The 16,387-nt window shown below is 39.7% G+C and overlaps 1 protein-coding gene across 2 annotated transcripts in view; it reads right to left on the bottom strand.

The window, feature by feature from the left end:
* Nucleotides 1-16,387, bottom strand: part of pdgfrb (platelet-derived growth factor receptor, beta polypeptide) — a 33,968-nt gene that overhangs the window by 2,617 nt on the left and 14,964 nt on the right. For both annotated transcript variants that reach the window (XM_033632890.2, XM_033632888.2), the window contains exons 4-21: nucleotides 15,502-15,759; nucleotides 14,748-14,878; nucleotides 13,692-13,857; nucleotides 12,654-12,834; nucleotides 10,978-11,093; nucleotides 10,700-10,823; nucleotides 10,372-10,583; nucleotides 9,845-9,939; nucleotides 9,577-9,709; nucleotides 7,397-7,501; nucleotides 6,975-7,085; nucleotides 5,475-5,631; nucleotides 5,148-5,314; nucleotides 4,000-4,112; nucleotides 3,570-3,692; nucleotides 3,319-3,430; nucleotides 1,965-2,064; nucleotides 135-240 (exon numbers count right to left, since the gene is read on the bottom strand). In XM_033632890.2, coding sequence (XP_033488781.1) covers nucleotides 135-240; nucleotides 1,965-2,064; nucleotides 3,319-3,430; nucleotides 3,570-3,692; nucleotides 4,000-4,112; nucleotides 5,148-5,314; nucleotides 5,475-5,631; nucleotides 6,975-7,085; nucleotides 7,397-7,501; nucleotides 9,577-9,709; nucleotides 9,845-9,939; nucleotides 10,372-10,583; nucleotides 10,700-10,823; nucleotides 10,978-11,093; nucleotides 12,654-12,834; nucleotides 13,692-13,857; nucleotides 14,748-14,878; nucleotides 15,502-15,759 — 2,510 coding nt within the window. The remainder of the gene's footprint in view (nucleotides 1-134; nucleotides 241-1,964; nucleotides 2,065-3,318; nucleotides 3,431-3,569; nucleotides 3,693-3,999; nucleotides 4,113-5,147; nucleotides 5,315-5,474; nucleotides 5,632-6,974; nucleotides 7,086-7,396; nucleotides 7,502-9,576; nucleotides 9,710-9,844; nucleotides 9,940-10,371; nucleotides 10,584-10,699; nucleotides 10,824-10,977; nucleotides 11,094-12,653; nucleotides 12,835-13,691; nucleotides 13,858-14,747; nucleotides 14,879-15,501; nucleotides 15,760-16,387) is intronic.

A 16,387-nucleotide genomic window follows, 5' to 3' on the forward strand; every position in this document is an offset into this window, starting at 1 on the left:
TGAGGAGAGGAATGGATGATCTGGTGGATCAAGTATAAAATAACATCTGAATATCAGGAGCATTTGGCATAGTTATAAGTCCAAGCTCACACTTAAAAAGTTCTGGAGGCAGCAGTAATATATAAATAAAGTACCTTTTTATAGCTGTCTGCCAACATGTTCCCCACACTGTGGACCAGGAAGGAGAACTCAGGCCTCTTCTCAAACTTCTCGTCCCAGCACTTCTTCATGATCTCGTAACTGCAGCATAAACAACAACAAAAAAAATTCATTATTTTACATTTTCATGTCAGAGGTACTGGATGAGTAACATTAACCTTCTGAGACCCTGTGTCCTCATATGTGGACATCACATTTTGGGTTTCCTGCACCTTATACTTCATCTTGCTTTCTTCAGACCTGTTGTCCTAGTTCAGGGACACTTTTTGTGCTATGTAGTGGTAGGAAGTACAGCAGCGTATTGATGCCAAGCAAGGAGAAAAAACTAGCAGTATCAGATAATAACATGAAATGATTTTTTTTTAAATATAACACGCTTTTACAAGATATTTCTAATGTTATAACAAGATTTTATTTTATTTTTTCAGTGTGGCATTTATATGCTGCCATAAGAAAGACCAAAATGCACTAATCTATAAAAACACGATAGTAGCCATCTCTACATAGTCAGTCTGCAGCCAGTCCCGACACAAAAGTGGGCAAGGTCCAAAACCTGATCACATTTTGTGGTTGAAACTTGTATTTTTTATGCTTAATAATGTTTGTAGTCTGATATGGCAACAAATTTGACCAACTTTAGCAACAATAACAAGCTAAGACACTGTTAATTGGGAGGTACTCTTGGAGGACGTTGGGACTTTATTGTTTAATTTGAGGATGATTATAAAATAAATCACAAGGCTTCTAGATATGCTGCATTATTTGTAATTTAGTTTTTGCACAGCCATGTTCAGGTGACTATTAAAAATAAACCCAATATCCTCATTCCAGAAGATTTCAAGAACTACTTAGTGTTCAAAGGCAATTTTTTTAAAAAATATATATTTATCAGGTACTTCTCATCCCAAATAACTAGGAGACATTGAAAATCCATACTAAACAAAGGCTGGGGTCTCAGGAGGTTACAAGATAACTTTTCTATCTTTCAACTTGGACCTACTTTTTCCATGTTTTTGTATCTAAGTGACTGATGGGAAGAACAGTTTTTGGAACTTGTCCAGTGTTGAGCGAGAATGCTGCAACAGGCAGTGCTAAAACAGGCTGTAATGTAATCAATCAGGGCTTGTACGTCCACAAAAAAATGCTTGTTTTTGCAACTGAGATGTTCAGATTATTATTCAGAATGTCTCAAAGGATTATGGTAAGGCTCCTTCAGAGACAGACATTTTTGTTTAAGAGTACAGCTTTTTTATTTGACCAGAAACTGCACCAAACTCACCATCATTGGAGCCACCAGACTGCATCTAAATAAACAGCAGCTTTAGCATGTAAAGAGCCGGCATATTTTCATATGTAACTGAGTGAATTAAGGGTTTATTTAAATCAAACAAGAGTTGGTGATTGATGGAACAGTGGAAAGATGAACCAAGAAGGCTTTCGGAGTTCTTTTTTGTTTCTGTCGACTTAGAATGAAGTTTGTTTTACTGTGATAAAATTATTGTTTATTTAAATGTCTGGTGGGTTCGGTGATGGCTGGTTCAACAAAAAGGAACTTACTCCATAACAAAAAGGTCTATCTCTGTGGGGGTCCTTTCCAAAATGTTGTCAGACACTTCAAATAATAATCTGAACCTGTCAGTGGCAAAAACTAACACTTTTATTGGACGAACATTCGCTAAATACTGGACAAATGTCAAAAATTGTTGTTCCCATTAGTCACTTAGACACAAAAACATGAGAAAATGGGGTTCACGTTGAGGAGTACCAAAGTTACACTTTAATTGCAAGGTTACAGTGAGACTCACACGTCATCCGAGGCATGGACAGGTTTGGCCATTCGGTAGCCTCTCTTCAAAGCGCTGTAGAACAACTCATTCATGGGCAAATCAGGGTAGGGGGTTCCTCCTGCAGAAGGCATTTCAAATAAAAAATTATTTATAGGCTACAAATATAAACTGGCACTAAATGTAAACTGTAATGCAAAAGACAAATCCGAAGTCACGCACAATTATTTTCTGAGAATAAACTAACACAACTGATTATTGTGTTGTTCTGACCCAGATCTGAAAGAACAACAGTGCACTAAAATCAGATCCAAACAGGGAGCTGCAGTGTATTGCTGGTTATCATCACGTACAGAGGCTCAATTGTGAGTTTGTTTTCTACCACTGTGTCTTACGATAAATGAGCAATAATCTGTTGCCCCTTTTTTCATGCTGGTTTCCAAAGGTCGTGGGAAGAGGGTTTTTATTAAAAAGAAAAAACAACAAAAAAAGCTCCAAATACTCTGAGCCAGGAAATTCTGATTCAAACCTTGACTGTGCCTAATAAGATTTAGACCTCATATGAGTCTTCAAACAAACTGGTATACATGTATGATCAGACATGGATTGTGAAATTTGCTTTGCATACACACATTTATTATCATTTTAGACACGTTGAAACATATCATAATTTACAGTTCACCAGAGGAATGCAGGAGAAGTCCAGGAATGGTTGTGTAATTCAAGCAGAGAAAACCATACACTGTGACCTACATCAGCAATTAAAGAGGACACATCCCTATTGTGTCTAAACCAGTTCTGATTTGAATTCGAGTTATTGGCTTTTTTTGTGTGTTAAAGCTAGAGTGCGGGACTTTTACATAGAAATTAACATTTGTTACAGTAAAGCCCTTGCTTAATCAATTTACACAACGGTGATTAAGCCTATCGCCGCCAGGGAAAGCTCCCTGTATCTTGCAGTATACCGGAGTTGTGGTGTCTTGTGTGTGTGACGTCTTTCCGCTGGTGCACCAGAGGCAATGCGTTTTACAGCAGCCAGCCAGAGCTAAAGGGAGCAGGAAGGCGGGAAATACCATAGCGACAGTAGTCTCTATATACAGACTCTACATTCAGTAAATGTAGAGTCTGTAGGCAAACCCTGGAGATCTTGCCTCCAGAAGAAGAGCGGAAGAGCCCTGGTTTCCGGTTGTAGGCTGTTTGTAGTCCATGTGATATTGACTAATCAATACAAAAATACAAAGACGCATCTCAGAAAAGTTTCTGGAGTGGATGCTCCAGATAAAACAAAAACTTGCTGCAGTTGAAAATAAGCCAGCTGGCTAACACTCACACATGTTGTCCTTATAAATAAAAAAAAATGGTGAAATATACTGACCCAGTGTGAAAATCTCCCAAAGAAGAATGCCATATGACCACACGTCGCTCAGGGTGGTGTACAAATTATGGAAAATACTTTCTGGTGCCATCCACTTCAGGGGCAGGAAGGTCTGAACGAAGGAAATTAGACATTAGACAGTCAGTTGAATTATAAACATGACATTCATTTGGCAGTTGTTTTTGTCCAAAGTGACTTTCTAAACATGCATTTAAACCTAACAGGAAACCTTTTATGATTTCGCCACTTACGCTGCCTTTGGAGATGTAGTTGGAATCATGCATGATGTCTCTGGCCAGGCCGAAGTCGCAGATCTTCACCAGTTTGCCCTCGCAGATCAACACATTACGGGCAGCGAGGTCACGATGGACGCACTGTGGTGGAATAAAATTATATGATAAAATAATCTGTTTTTATGCAAATCAAATTAGCAAGATATGAGGTTTTAGTTAGTGAGCTTTAGGGGTGCTGGTAGGTGTCTGTTATTGTCTCCAGACAGAGCCAGGCTAGCTGCTTCCCCCTGTTTCCAGTCTTTATGCTAAGCTAAGCTAACTGGCTGTGAAGTAGCATATTAAGTTAACCCAAAATGTGGAACTTTCCCTTTAATTGGTAAAAAATTCACAAAATCTAGAGGCTTGAGTCAAATATACATATTATGCAGTGTTATTTTTAATATCCTACATTCTTGGAGGCAAGGAACTCCATCCCCTTCGCAACTTGGTAGCTGAAGCCCAACAGGTCGTCATAGGTGAGAACAGAAGAGTCACTGATGGCCAGGTCCAATCTGCCGCCACCTGAGCACAATGATAGAGTGGGAGGACAAACATGAGAAGGAGAGAACGGGAGGAGCATCTCATGAATGAAGTCTTGTTGTTGGCAGGAACTCCGGCAGACGTGTGACTGGCTGAAATGAAGTTCACGCCCTTCATATGCTGTAACATTTGTCTTTTCATCAAAGACCGGAGAGAATACAGAGTGCATTCATTGATTTATGAGGCTAAAGCAATTTCTGTGTGCATGAAATGCACTATTTCAAGTTCACTGATTAAAAATAGTACGTTTTAGACAAAAATGCAGCGGATATTCCCAGAGTTCCTCTATTATGAGCCATATTTGCATGAGAGGATGGCACTGTGGATATTGGAAGGGTGGATCTAACTGAAGAGCTGAGGACACTGTTGGCAGACAGCCTGCCACTCAAAGCGCCCTTAAATAGGCGTAATTTTACACCTAAATAAAATTTAAACTATAAAAATTCACCTCTGGCACAGCTGTCATAAAGGAGGAAGTTATCTATGGAGACCAAAACCATGTATTGTACCAGGCTGTAAACATGTTTAATCATACTGTTAAGTTGGGGGATTGGCTCGCTTCAGGGGCCAGCCTCAAGTGGCCATTAGAAGAACTGCAGCTTTTGGCAGTTCTGCATTGACTTCATTTTTGAGCATTGGCAGCTGCCACTTGGTCACTCCTCTTTTGTTTCGGGAATGCATGTGGCACATATTTACGTTAATGACACATTAATTCATTTTAATAAATCTATAAACCCCTGGGCTTTAATAGCTCATATGTGTTGTCATGTTCGCAGAGAGAGAACAGAAAACTTGGATAAGACGAACCTGCGTCAAGAAATCTGTCAAAGTTACTGATCGGCGCTGCATTTTTTTGGGTCATTTTAGAATCAGTAGGTCAGGAGGGATTTTTTTAACAGTATAATACAATACATTTATGTCTTTTATATTTTCATTGCATTGTATGTGTTTTTCCGTAAAGTGATGGGGACATGTCAGCGTACCCAATGTAAATTAACACAGACACACAAATCAAACCTTGCTCCTGGTAGATGTCCTGCTGGTAGGGAGACTCGTATGGGGAGGGCTGGATGTCCGCATACTTGATGGTGTCGATCTGCTCCTGCATGGGCACGTAGAGTGAGGGCTCATCTTTACTCATGTCCATGTATCCCCCATCACTCTCACTTCCAAAGGACACGTAGCTGAAGGGATACAGGAAGTATGAAGAAATACAGTGTGATAAATGGACCCCAATGCTTATCTATTCATGTTTCTTCATCATATCAGACTTTATGTTTTTATATCTCTTGGTATTCGACAGCAGAGATTTCATCATACAAAACGCTTGTCTATTTCTCTCACCCTTTCCTCTGGCTCAGCGGAGTGCTTCCTCTAGAGATGAGGCAGCTGTCGTCTTGGTTCTTCTCAGCGTAGTACTGCAGGAGGGTGTGCTTGTTCCTGTGCAGGTAGTCCACCAGATCGCCATAGCGACAGTACTCGGTCACCAGGTACAGAGGGCCTGATATCATATAAAGTCATTAATTTATGTATTTATTTTAGATTATTTTTCTTTGTTAAATGTCAGTTTATTCAATAACAGAAAAAGTTATTCAATCTGTGAATGATCAAACAGTGTATAACTGAGGTAGACAGTCTCATGTGTGTATGATAGGGGCAGCCACTGAACATTTGATTTGAAGTGTTTCTAGTCAAAGCAGAACTTAGAAAGCAGCATTTCCACAACATGTTTACATCTTTCCATCTCTCTTCAACAACCACAGAAGCCACATGAATGTTTGAACCCTTTGTATGACATCCAAACTGTCTTGTTTTCCTCTCTAACACACTCACAGTGCCAATAGGACGTCTGCTGCTCAGTCAGATAAAAAAGGCACATTTCTATTGAATGTAAATATATTTATATCATAAACTGAGCATATGGGCCATGAACTTTTACATTAACACTTCCATCTGGAAATACTGACAACAAATGAATAGAGCACTGACGCACACGATACTTCAACAAAGTCTTATGACATGAGAATTGTTTGACAGATGCTAGAATCACATAAAAATCTACACATAGTGACTTTAAAATAAACCACAACACCCACTACTTTGTGCAAAGTGACTGGCATAGTCCTGATAGATGCTAAAAAATAATGCTTTTTAAATGTCCTTTTTTCTGGGCAGTAAAATTGGAAACTATCTATGATTAATGTCCTGATAAATAGCTTACATTCAAGGGTTCATCTCATTACTCATCTTATACTAAACTGAACTTTATATGTGTAACTGTTAGACTGGACAGAGTTTAACCTCAGTGGGAGGAAAAGTTGCACTGATATTCCTTTTTAAAGAATATTTTAAGTGTGTTTCATGAATTCACAGACAAAGAAAATAAGTGCTGAGGATAAAACAAGCAACAAATGTCTCTGAAGCCCTGTATGTTTCCTTTGCAAAGAAGGCAATTCTTCTCACTGAACCACTGGGACACTTGCCTAAAGGAAAATGCTCACAGTTTCTCTAAGGAAGTGTTTCTCAAATGGTGTGCTGTGATGCCAATCCAGGTGTGCCGTGGGATTTTGTGATAACCACACATTATTATTACAATATTCATTTGGGCCTACACAAAAAGTTATGAGTGATTTTTTAATTGACTGTATCAGTATGTTGTGCACACCCATTACCCAATAAAGAGGCAAACTCTAGCTAGCCGCCCTGTGGTGCACCCTGGGGACAAAAAGTTTGAAAACCACTGATCTAAGGAACTCTTAATGTATAAAAGGAATTTAAAATGACCTGAATATTTATGTTTTTACCACAGTATAATACTGGTGCTCACTGTGATCCTCTGCTCACCATGTTTGGTGCAAGCTCCCAGCAAGTTGACGATGTTGAGGTGAGGACCCAGGTGACTCATGATCTTTAACTCTGACATCAGAGCCTGAGTCTCACTCCTCCTGGCTGTAGCTGGATGGAGAGGGAGACACACAGAGAAAGGGAAGTATAAAAGTAGGGCAGTATGAGGGGTAGGTATGAGAACAGGAGAACTAATCATACTGCAACCAGGACACACTGCATCATTGCCAAACTGCTCAATGACCCATTGGCTAAAACTCAAACCAGGCTGGCAACCAAACTAAAGCTCAGCAGGCTGCTGCTCCCTCTGTGCTCGCAGCCACATGACACCGGTGTCACAATATTTGACAGCTACTGCATGCAGGGGACTCTACTGTGCTCACACATGACTTTGGACTGTGCTTTAAAATTGGATGTCTTACATTTCAGCATTTTCACAGCCACCTTTGTGCTGGACTGGGAATGAGTGAGACCATACGCGGTTGCCTCCACCACTCTGCCAAAGGCTCCTGATCCAAGAGTGCGACCTGAAACACAAAGAAAGGCTCAGTGGGACAGAGTGTGAATGGAGCACATGTTAGACCTGAAAAGGGAGGGAGCTCCTCTCTGTTCATTAAAATATCAATGATAACACATTTCTCTGGTAACTGGCTCGAGATGGTTATAACAGATGGTCCAGGAGACTTTCTTGAGCAGAGGTCTAACAATGGAGGGCCTGTAAGGAACAGCTGACTACCGACAGCACATCATCGAAAACAAAAGTTTAAGAATGAGGTGGGATTGGAGCCAAGAAGACAAGTTTAACAAACCTCACTTATTATTCTCGTCTTAACTGCGCCCAGACAACCCAAACCACCCACAGCACTAAAGTCACCTGCTGGTAGCTACATACTCGTTTCTTTGCTCTGTCTAACAAATTACTGACTAAAAGTCTGTTTAGTCTGATATTAACAGGTGATATGGACTATTTAAGTTGCAACTAACAACCATGAAAGACCTGACTAAATGGTTCTAAAGCAATTAAAGATAAATAATGCATGGACTCAGACAGAGATAATCCCTCTCAATCATCACTTATGACCCACTAAAGTGTGTAGCAGTGTATTTATTTGCAGAGACTCTGCCCTCAAACTGTTTTTCTTCTCATTTTCTTTATATTTTGCTGTGTTGGAGATGTTTTTGGGCACAGCTCAGGTGCAGTCGGGACTTTTTTAAAAGGTAGCGACCAGGTGGCAGACTGTAAGCAGCACACATCCAAGAGGAAGCTGCAAAACTCTCAGACACAGCGCCTAAAAATGCAAATATAGCAGACGAGACTGAATCTGGGGTTGGCTTGCACTTTCACTTTCACTGGCGACACTGTTTACAGACCGTGACTGACAATTCCTGCATAGTATAACTTGAATAAAGTGATCAACAACAAAAAAGAGGGGGCAAAAAAAGATATAATTAAATCAATCATAAAGGTGTCAAATAAAACATGATTTATCCAAAGTAACTGCCAACAACAACAACAAAATAACAATGATAATTACATTAAATATCAGTAATCTAATATATAAATAATAGATTAACTAATCTATTTCATACATGCCATTGCTAAAAATGAAATCTAAACTAACTGTTTTTGCAAACAATATTATTACATTTATTTAGAATATTTGCTTTTTGTGCATTTTTTTATTCAATTAATTGTACGTATTAATTAAGTATTATGAATCTGTGTTTACATACATATTTATAAAATGTTTACTCTTATAAAATTTAAAACAAGACAAAAAAAGATTATTTTTTGGGGCTATTCCGCTTTTAATGGATAGGACAGAGTGAAATGGGGAGAGAGAGAGAGTGGGGGGATGACATGCAGTAAATGGTTGCAAGCCGGAATCGAACTCACAACCGCTGCAGAGAGGCATCACCTCTATATATAAAATTAAATGTATTAGAATTAAATTAATGGAGTTATTGCTTAATAAATAAATTTGTCTGACCTTTACCTCTGCATTACATTCATTTCTATGAAGAGTTAGAGCACTAAAACTTTTTAAACTTAATCTAAACTTTTTAAAGATTTATTTATTTATTATTCAAGATGTATACCTCAAAAAAAAATCTCACTAGATATGAGCATGGTTAAGACCTGAACACAAGCTATATTCACAGAGCCTTCAATCTCTGCTGAAGAGCCTCGTCCTGCATTAGAAAAGTACGCAGTTAAAACAACCAAAGAGATAATAGAATAAAGGCCAAGCATCAGAGAGGAGAAAACACTGAATTGTTCAAAGAAGAACATATAATTGTAAAAAAAAATAAAATAAATAATAATAATAATACAGACAGAAAATCATATAAAAAAGTTATCAAAAATATTAGAATAAACTCATCGCTAATGCAACATTCACAGTAAATGATCTGGGTTAAAAGGGTTGCAAACCACTGATATAATTCAACAGTGGGTTTCTACATAACTACATTTTGTATTTCTATCTATTAATAACAAGTTACTTTGTGAAGCCTAGCTCACACATAGTGTCTCAATGGGCTTCATAGCCCCACATCAAACCCCACCTCTCCACACTATCATCCGTCCTCGAGGACTCACCCAGCACCAGGTTGTCTCGCGGCATCTCCCAGGCCAGGTCATAGGGCAGGTGGATGGGGTCCACATAGATGTACTCATGACCGTCCTGGCTCACAGATTCTATCACCTTCCACCTGATCTCGTAGCGAGGTTTCTGAGAGACACAGAAAATAATACACACATGGGAAAAAATCTGAGGATTCTTTTGTACACTTTAATTCACTGTACTTTGTATTTTCATATGACTTGTGGAGAGGAACTAAAAAATGCTGATGGCTGAGTTTGTTACCTTCCTCCACACAGCAATGAGGATGATGATGGATATGATAATAATGGCCACCAAGGCTAGAACAGCAGCCAATACTGCCACCTGGGAGTACAGCGCTGCAACAGGCAGACGGACACAGAGGATTAGATGGAGAAAAAATGTTGTGAATTCAAACAAAGAACTTTTAACCAAGTTGTCTCAAATCCTCAAGAGACATAAAACTTCACATTATAAACATGCTGGTGATAACTCTGTAAAGAAAGTTATTGTTAGATGGGTATTTATATAAACATGACTTACTGTTTAGTGAAAGCTTTTACTGTGTCTCTAAAATATAAACTTTACAGATTTAGATTATGTTTTTTACCAGACCACCATGTGTTTAATTGAACTAAGCCAAACGTGAAAGAATTGTATGTTTTAATTATTTACGTAATAGTAAAGAGTGAAAATGGTCAACGTACACATAATATAACATTCTACAATATTCCCTCTGTCCTTTAAATGACTCTGTAATATAAATGAGACATCCTTTGTGTGACACCTACTGCTGGACACCAGTTTGACGTCTCTTCTGTCAAGGAGTCCTGCTTGGTTGGTGGTCTCACAGCGCACCGTGACATGCTGGAGCTTGTGGAAGGTCACCTGGCTCCGCACCTGGCTGGTTTTACGAGTCTTGCTGTAGCTGGCGTTGGTCTGGATGCTCAGCACCTCTGGCTCCGGTGTCAGCGGCTGCCACATCGCTGTCTGGTTGCTACACCTGCAGCCGAAGAAGACAAAGCAGACGTGCAGAATTTGAAAGTCAAATAAATTTCTGTGTCAGCCCCCCCCCTCGTGTTTGTTATATGACAGTAACGTGATGAATGGGCGACTTACTTGTGCATGCTGTCACAGCTGTACCACTGGATAGTTGGGGTTGGGACCCCCTCGGCTACGCAGGTCACCATGTGTCTCTTCCCAGGCAGGGGGTGGTCGGTCAGGTCTTTAATCTGAGAGGGAACTACACACAGGGGGTGCAGCGGCCATTAATCACTACTGACATGGATAAAAACAAAGTCTGTCCTCGATTTTTCTTTTGCACTTTTCACTCAAGATCAGTACTGCTGTCTAATAACTCAAAAATAATACAAAAAATATATAAAATAGCCTCTCACCTTGGACCTCCAGGTCAAAGGTCACCTCCTTTGTGTCATCTCCGTTTGTCACAAGGACAGTGTAAAGGCCCTTCTGCTCCGTTCTCACCCTCACCAAGGTGAGAATAGTGACATACCTGATGTAGACGAAACATGGACATTGGACGTAAGGACATTTAAATAAACCTGACTATTTCCTGCTCTTTAACTCAAATTACTATATACGCATGCAATATTCAAAGAAAGACTCAGTTCAAGATCGTCCTGCACAAAATGAATCGATCTCCATTTGCATTATGGGGTAACTCTGGTATCTCTGAACCTGGGTCCTATTTTCCATGTAATCACCATGTAATAAAACCACTTGCAGCATTTGTACACCGTCAATTTATATTAACTAAAAGTGCTTGTTTTTGCCACTGATGGGCTCAGATTATTGTTTTAAGTGTCTGATACCATTATGGTAAGGATCCTTACAGAGATTTTTCTTTTTTTTTTTTTTTAAAGATTAGATCCTTTTTGTTTAACCAGAAACATCCCCAAAACTGCTATGGACAAACCCACCAAACTCCATTTAAATAAACAGTGCTTTTAGCATGTGTAAAACCAATATGTTTTCACATCTAATTGGGTGATTTAATGGTTTATTTTAACCAAACTTGAATTTGTGATTGTTGAAACAGTGTGAAGATAAACCAAGACCGTTTTTGTGAGTTTTATTTTGTTTCTGTCAACTTTAAATAAAGTGTGTTATATAATGATAAAATTACTGTTTATTTTAATGGAGTCTGGTGGGTTTGCAGATAGCGATTCAGAGGCAGTTTCTGGTTAAACTGAAAGGGTCTTACTCTTTCACAAAAAGGTCTGTCTCTGTAAGGATCTTTTCCTTACTGCTGTCAGACACTTTGGGTAATAGTCTGAGCATTTCAGTAGCAAAACCAAGCAATTTTAGTTGACGTAAATTGATGGTGCGATCAGTGAGTGGTTACATTGCAGCCTGTTTCGCTGCTGATGACTACAGTCCTCTCTCCCAATACTGAACCAATTCAAATTGGAAAAGAGGGTCCAAGTTAAAAAAATGCCTTCTAAGAATCATTCAGATACCGGGATATGTTTCAGCTCCTTCTGGGAGTGCAAACTTATTTCTAGATTTATATCCAGGGGGATATTTAAGAAAAGTAATTCCCTAGGACGATGTTGTTATGTACTGTTCTGTGTTTTTTTAGTCGCAATTCAGTGAAGTTTACTAAAAAATCTTTCTCTCTTCTTTATTTGTGGTGAAGGGTTTGTTGGTGTTTGTTAACACAGGGCTTGTTTCGCCATCTGTGAATCGAGCACTCGGCTTATATTTCACTTTGTCGTTTTGATTTTGAATGCATGTTGGCAAAATGTGAAAACAGTCCTGTAATTACAACCCTGTTTGGCATTTTTACTGAAAGACATTTGTGAGTTGTGACGGGTATGTTGCGTTTATGGTTCCTGTGTGATGAATGACGGAGCTCTGCCCTCTAGAGAGTATTGTGTTTCTCTCTGCGGAGGCCTTGTTTGGTGATGACTGACAAGAGCTGGACGCCTCCGGAGGCTGCCGCCCAAACTGAGGTCCAGTGCTAATTATTTAAACGCATCAACTCCTATGAGGTCTTGTGTTACTTTATGATATTTAGGGCATTTTTAATGGGTTTGGCTGGATGTCTCACCTGATCTCATGCTCTTGTCTGGTTGTGATGGGTTTGTCTCCCTTGATGGTGGCGCCATCTTTGATCCAGCGGACCTGAGGGGTAGGGTAGGCTTCTATCTCCACTCTCAGCTCCACGTTCTCTTGGAGCTTGGCTGAAATGTTTTGATGCTGAGGAACTTTCACATCCACGAAGCCTCGCTCTGAGGAAAGAAAATAATATCATCAGCAACACAATGGAAATTCCTTACACTTGATCTACTGCACACAATATGTTATATAATTCTCTGAAGGTTTAACACTACAAGCAATCTCTTTCACAGCCTCATTCAGTCATCTGACCAATTCTTAATATAAAAATATCGCTTATAGCATAGTTAAATAATTGATTATATTCAAGTTACATCGCTGGACATCAGGCTGCAGACACTGTACTGTACTGCGGCTGTTCATTGCCCTTCTGTGGCCAGACATTATCTGTCTTTTCCACTGAGATGTCCAGAGAGAACTACTAAACTGTCTTGGTCTCCATGGAGCACGGTGGTTCAAGTTATTCATAAACATAACACACCTCGCTGCGGACAGAATAAGCATTCACAGACTAAAATGCATTCAGTGACCGTCAAGAGAGATTGAGGAAGGGAAGTTCAGTGTGGTGAATCCTGCTTTTACTGGCCCTCATGTTGCTGCTCACAAGGTCAAACATTTGTCTATAGACGCCGGACTTACTGTATGTTAATAGTTGACATCAAAACTCAATATGTCTTGTGTTATTTGGAGTTTATTTCCATAAGTCTAAATATAGATCAGCTGTACCTCCCTGGTTTGAAGCTCTGTTTTTCAAAGTATCATTCATCCACACCATGCGAACGGTTTATTTCACACTTTGAACAGAAATAAATAGAAGCCATCATCATTTCCTTTAAAAGACGCACCTCTTTCACCTTGACTTGTAAAGGTTTACATAATAAGCGGTCTTTGCTCTGTCAGTGAAACACAATAATAATCTGTCCAGCATCAGTTTGTTTTAGTTCTGCGTGTATGTGTGGGTTACTCTAACCGAGCACGGTGATGTTGATGCTGGCAGAGGCACTCTGGCCTTGGATATCCTCGTGGACATGGCAGATGTAGTTTCCGCTGTGGGCAATCGTGGCCCTAGGGAAGATCAGGCAGGAGTGCATGCTCATGTCGGGCAGGACGTCTGTCAGCGGCTCGATGTTAATAGTCTTGAAGAGAGAGGGAAATGAGGATGTGACATTTTATAATCATACTGAATGTGATCAAATTTTGAATCAGACATCTGCATAACAAGACGTCATGTAATTAGTTTTTTTTTTTTTAGATATTTATATTCCTCTAGATACTACACATAGATGTGTTTTGCTGACAGACCCCAAAATCAAAAACACATATTTTTCCTCTTACCTGTAGTGCTATTTATCAATCTAAATTATTGTGGTGTGAGTTGCAAAGTGTTGGAGATATGGTACTCGGCTTGTGGTGCTCAAAACCAAAAAATGCTAAAAAAAAAAAAAATGATTTTGCAATGTCTAAATAATCCACACCTTGTTGTGAGCAGTTTCACGTAGGAACTATTTTCTTTTTACCAAAATACACCTGTAAACCACATCACTGTGCAGAGGGAAGCGTGCTTCTACTCGTGGATGAGAGGCTCGTGCCTGTGACAGCACAAGAAGTCCTCCTCGGCTGAGCTGTGATGTTAGCTGGCTTAGTGGTGTAAGGTGAGCAGTAGATGCATGCATCCTTCCTTCAATTTTGATAGTTAAATAGCACTATAGGTTAGAGGAAAATATTTGTTTTTAATTTAAATTGAACTTTCCGTTTAAGTCACATTGTTTTCAGTAAAAATATGAGACAAATCTGAAAAGCTGAAACTTTTCTGTGGAGATAGACTAACTTCAACACGATCCAAAAACCCAAAAGAATCACTCATTACAATACCAACACCACATGTTATCAGTAGGATTTCACAGGAGGATCAAAATCGAGGTGTGTCTCTACATCTTGATGCAATTTGGGCTCGGTCATGAGGCCTAAGTGTGATCACGAAGGGAGAGCCGAACAAAAGCGCTTGTTCTGCTCCACTCCCACTCACCTCTCTGTTGGGGATATCCCAGGAAAAAAACACCAGCTCCACTCCGTGCACCGTGCAGTTTACTGTCAGCGGTTCGCCCTGCTTCAGGACGGTCTTTGACGCATTGATGTAGGCGTCGATGGCCTCTGGGACTGGAACGGGAAGAGAGAGCATGGGGGAGAGGAGGAGGTAGAGGTGGTGATGATGTGATTTATCAAAACAATATGTTGAAAAAGTTTCCTTCATTACTAACTAACCACAGAAATGTTTAAAAATAAACCCTGAAATTAATATTTTTATTGCATCAGTCTTAGTCAGAGCTGAACTAAAACTTTACAACACCAAAAAAGTAAAAAAAAATGTTCAGATTTCTCCAAACAGCTTACCACATTATGTCCTCACAAAAAAAAAAAAAAGTGCTCACCCTCTGGTAACAAGTCTCACACTAGTGAGCCGAAAGGTGACCAAATTATACTTCTGGACTGTGCAATACTTTAGCAACAAAGCTTGAAGATTATGCTGCATAAGCAGAAATGGGATGGACATTTTATGGGTATTTTTATGGAGCTTTAAAAAGATGGACTCATTAACTTTAATAGTTTGGGTGTGGGCTGAGATTGAATTAAAGGGGCCAACTCTGTGTGTGTGTGTGTGTGTGTGTGTGCTTGTGAGTTCTCTGGAGTCTCCGTACACATGGGGGTGAGTTGATAACGACCGCATTTTTATTTTGGGAAAAGTTGTTTCTCAAACCCAACACTTCAAGATGAACACATACCAACAATACTGAAGACGTAGAAGGACTGAGACTCTTTCACCTTCCCGTTCAGCTCTCCACGGCACACGTAGTTCCTGTCCTCCAGCAGTGCCTTGTACCCCTCACTGGGGACATAATGCCCACTGATGGGCAGATCGGTGTCCCTCTCATATAGGGTAACATTGATGCTGGGATTGGTGACTACACAGGGGATGGTGCTCTCCTCACTGGTCTTTGTTACCATGCCATGGGAGCTCTCTATGAACCACATATCAGGGTCTGAGGACAGAAACACAGCTTGTTTTATTACCCATCTTTATAGTATCCTGTTTGTACAGTTAGTATACATAACGTCAGCAACAGCAAATTATATAATGGTGTCTTCCAAGATCGTCTTGAAGCTCTCTCACCACTGTTCACATTTTCTTTTTGCTGTGCATTGCATTGTGGGACAATAATGTGCATCAACGACACACTCAGAACCTGCTAAGACAATTTGTAAGTCAATTTGTCACGTTACCTTGAATTCATGAGGAAAACTTTGTTTTTCTTGCATGCCTCCACAGAAAACAGCGAGCATATTTTTTTATTCATTGACTGGGGTCCACGTTGGACAAGAGCAAATCTATATCAAAACATCCGTTTACAAACTCTCACACAACTCGTGCAGTAGAGTCTTATTTATCTAATCATATGCTCAGTACTTACAAAACACGTGCATTTTTGCTGAAAACAAACCTTAAGTACTGGAGTCTGGCTTTGATCAGAGCAAAGAGTCATTTTCAGTTTCATTTTGAGTTCAGTTTTAAATAGTAAGGTTTCAGTGAAAATGCATGTGTTTGGGAAGTACTGGTTGTACGCCTGGATAAAACAGACTTGGATTATACTGCAAGTCTAATTTACCCAG

The sequence above is a fragment of the Epinephelus lanceolatus genome, chromosome 7, assembly GCF_041903045.1.
Source record: "Epinephelus lanceolatus isolate andai-2023 chromosome 7, ASM4190304v1, whole genome shotgun sequence".
Classification (NCBI taxonomy): Eukaryota; Metazoa; Chordata; class Actinopteri; order Perciformes; family Serranidae; genus Epinephelus; species Epinephelus lanceolatus.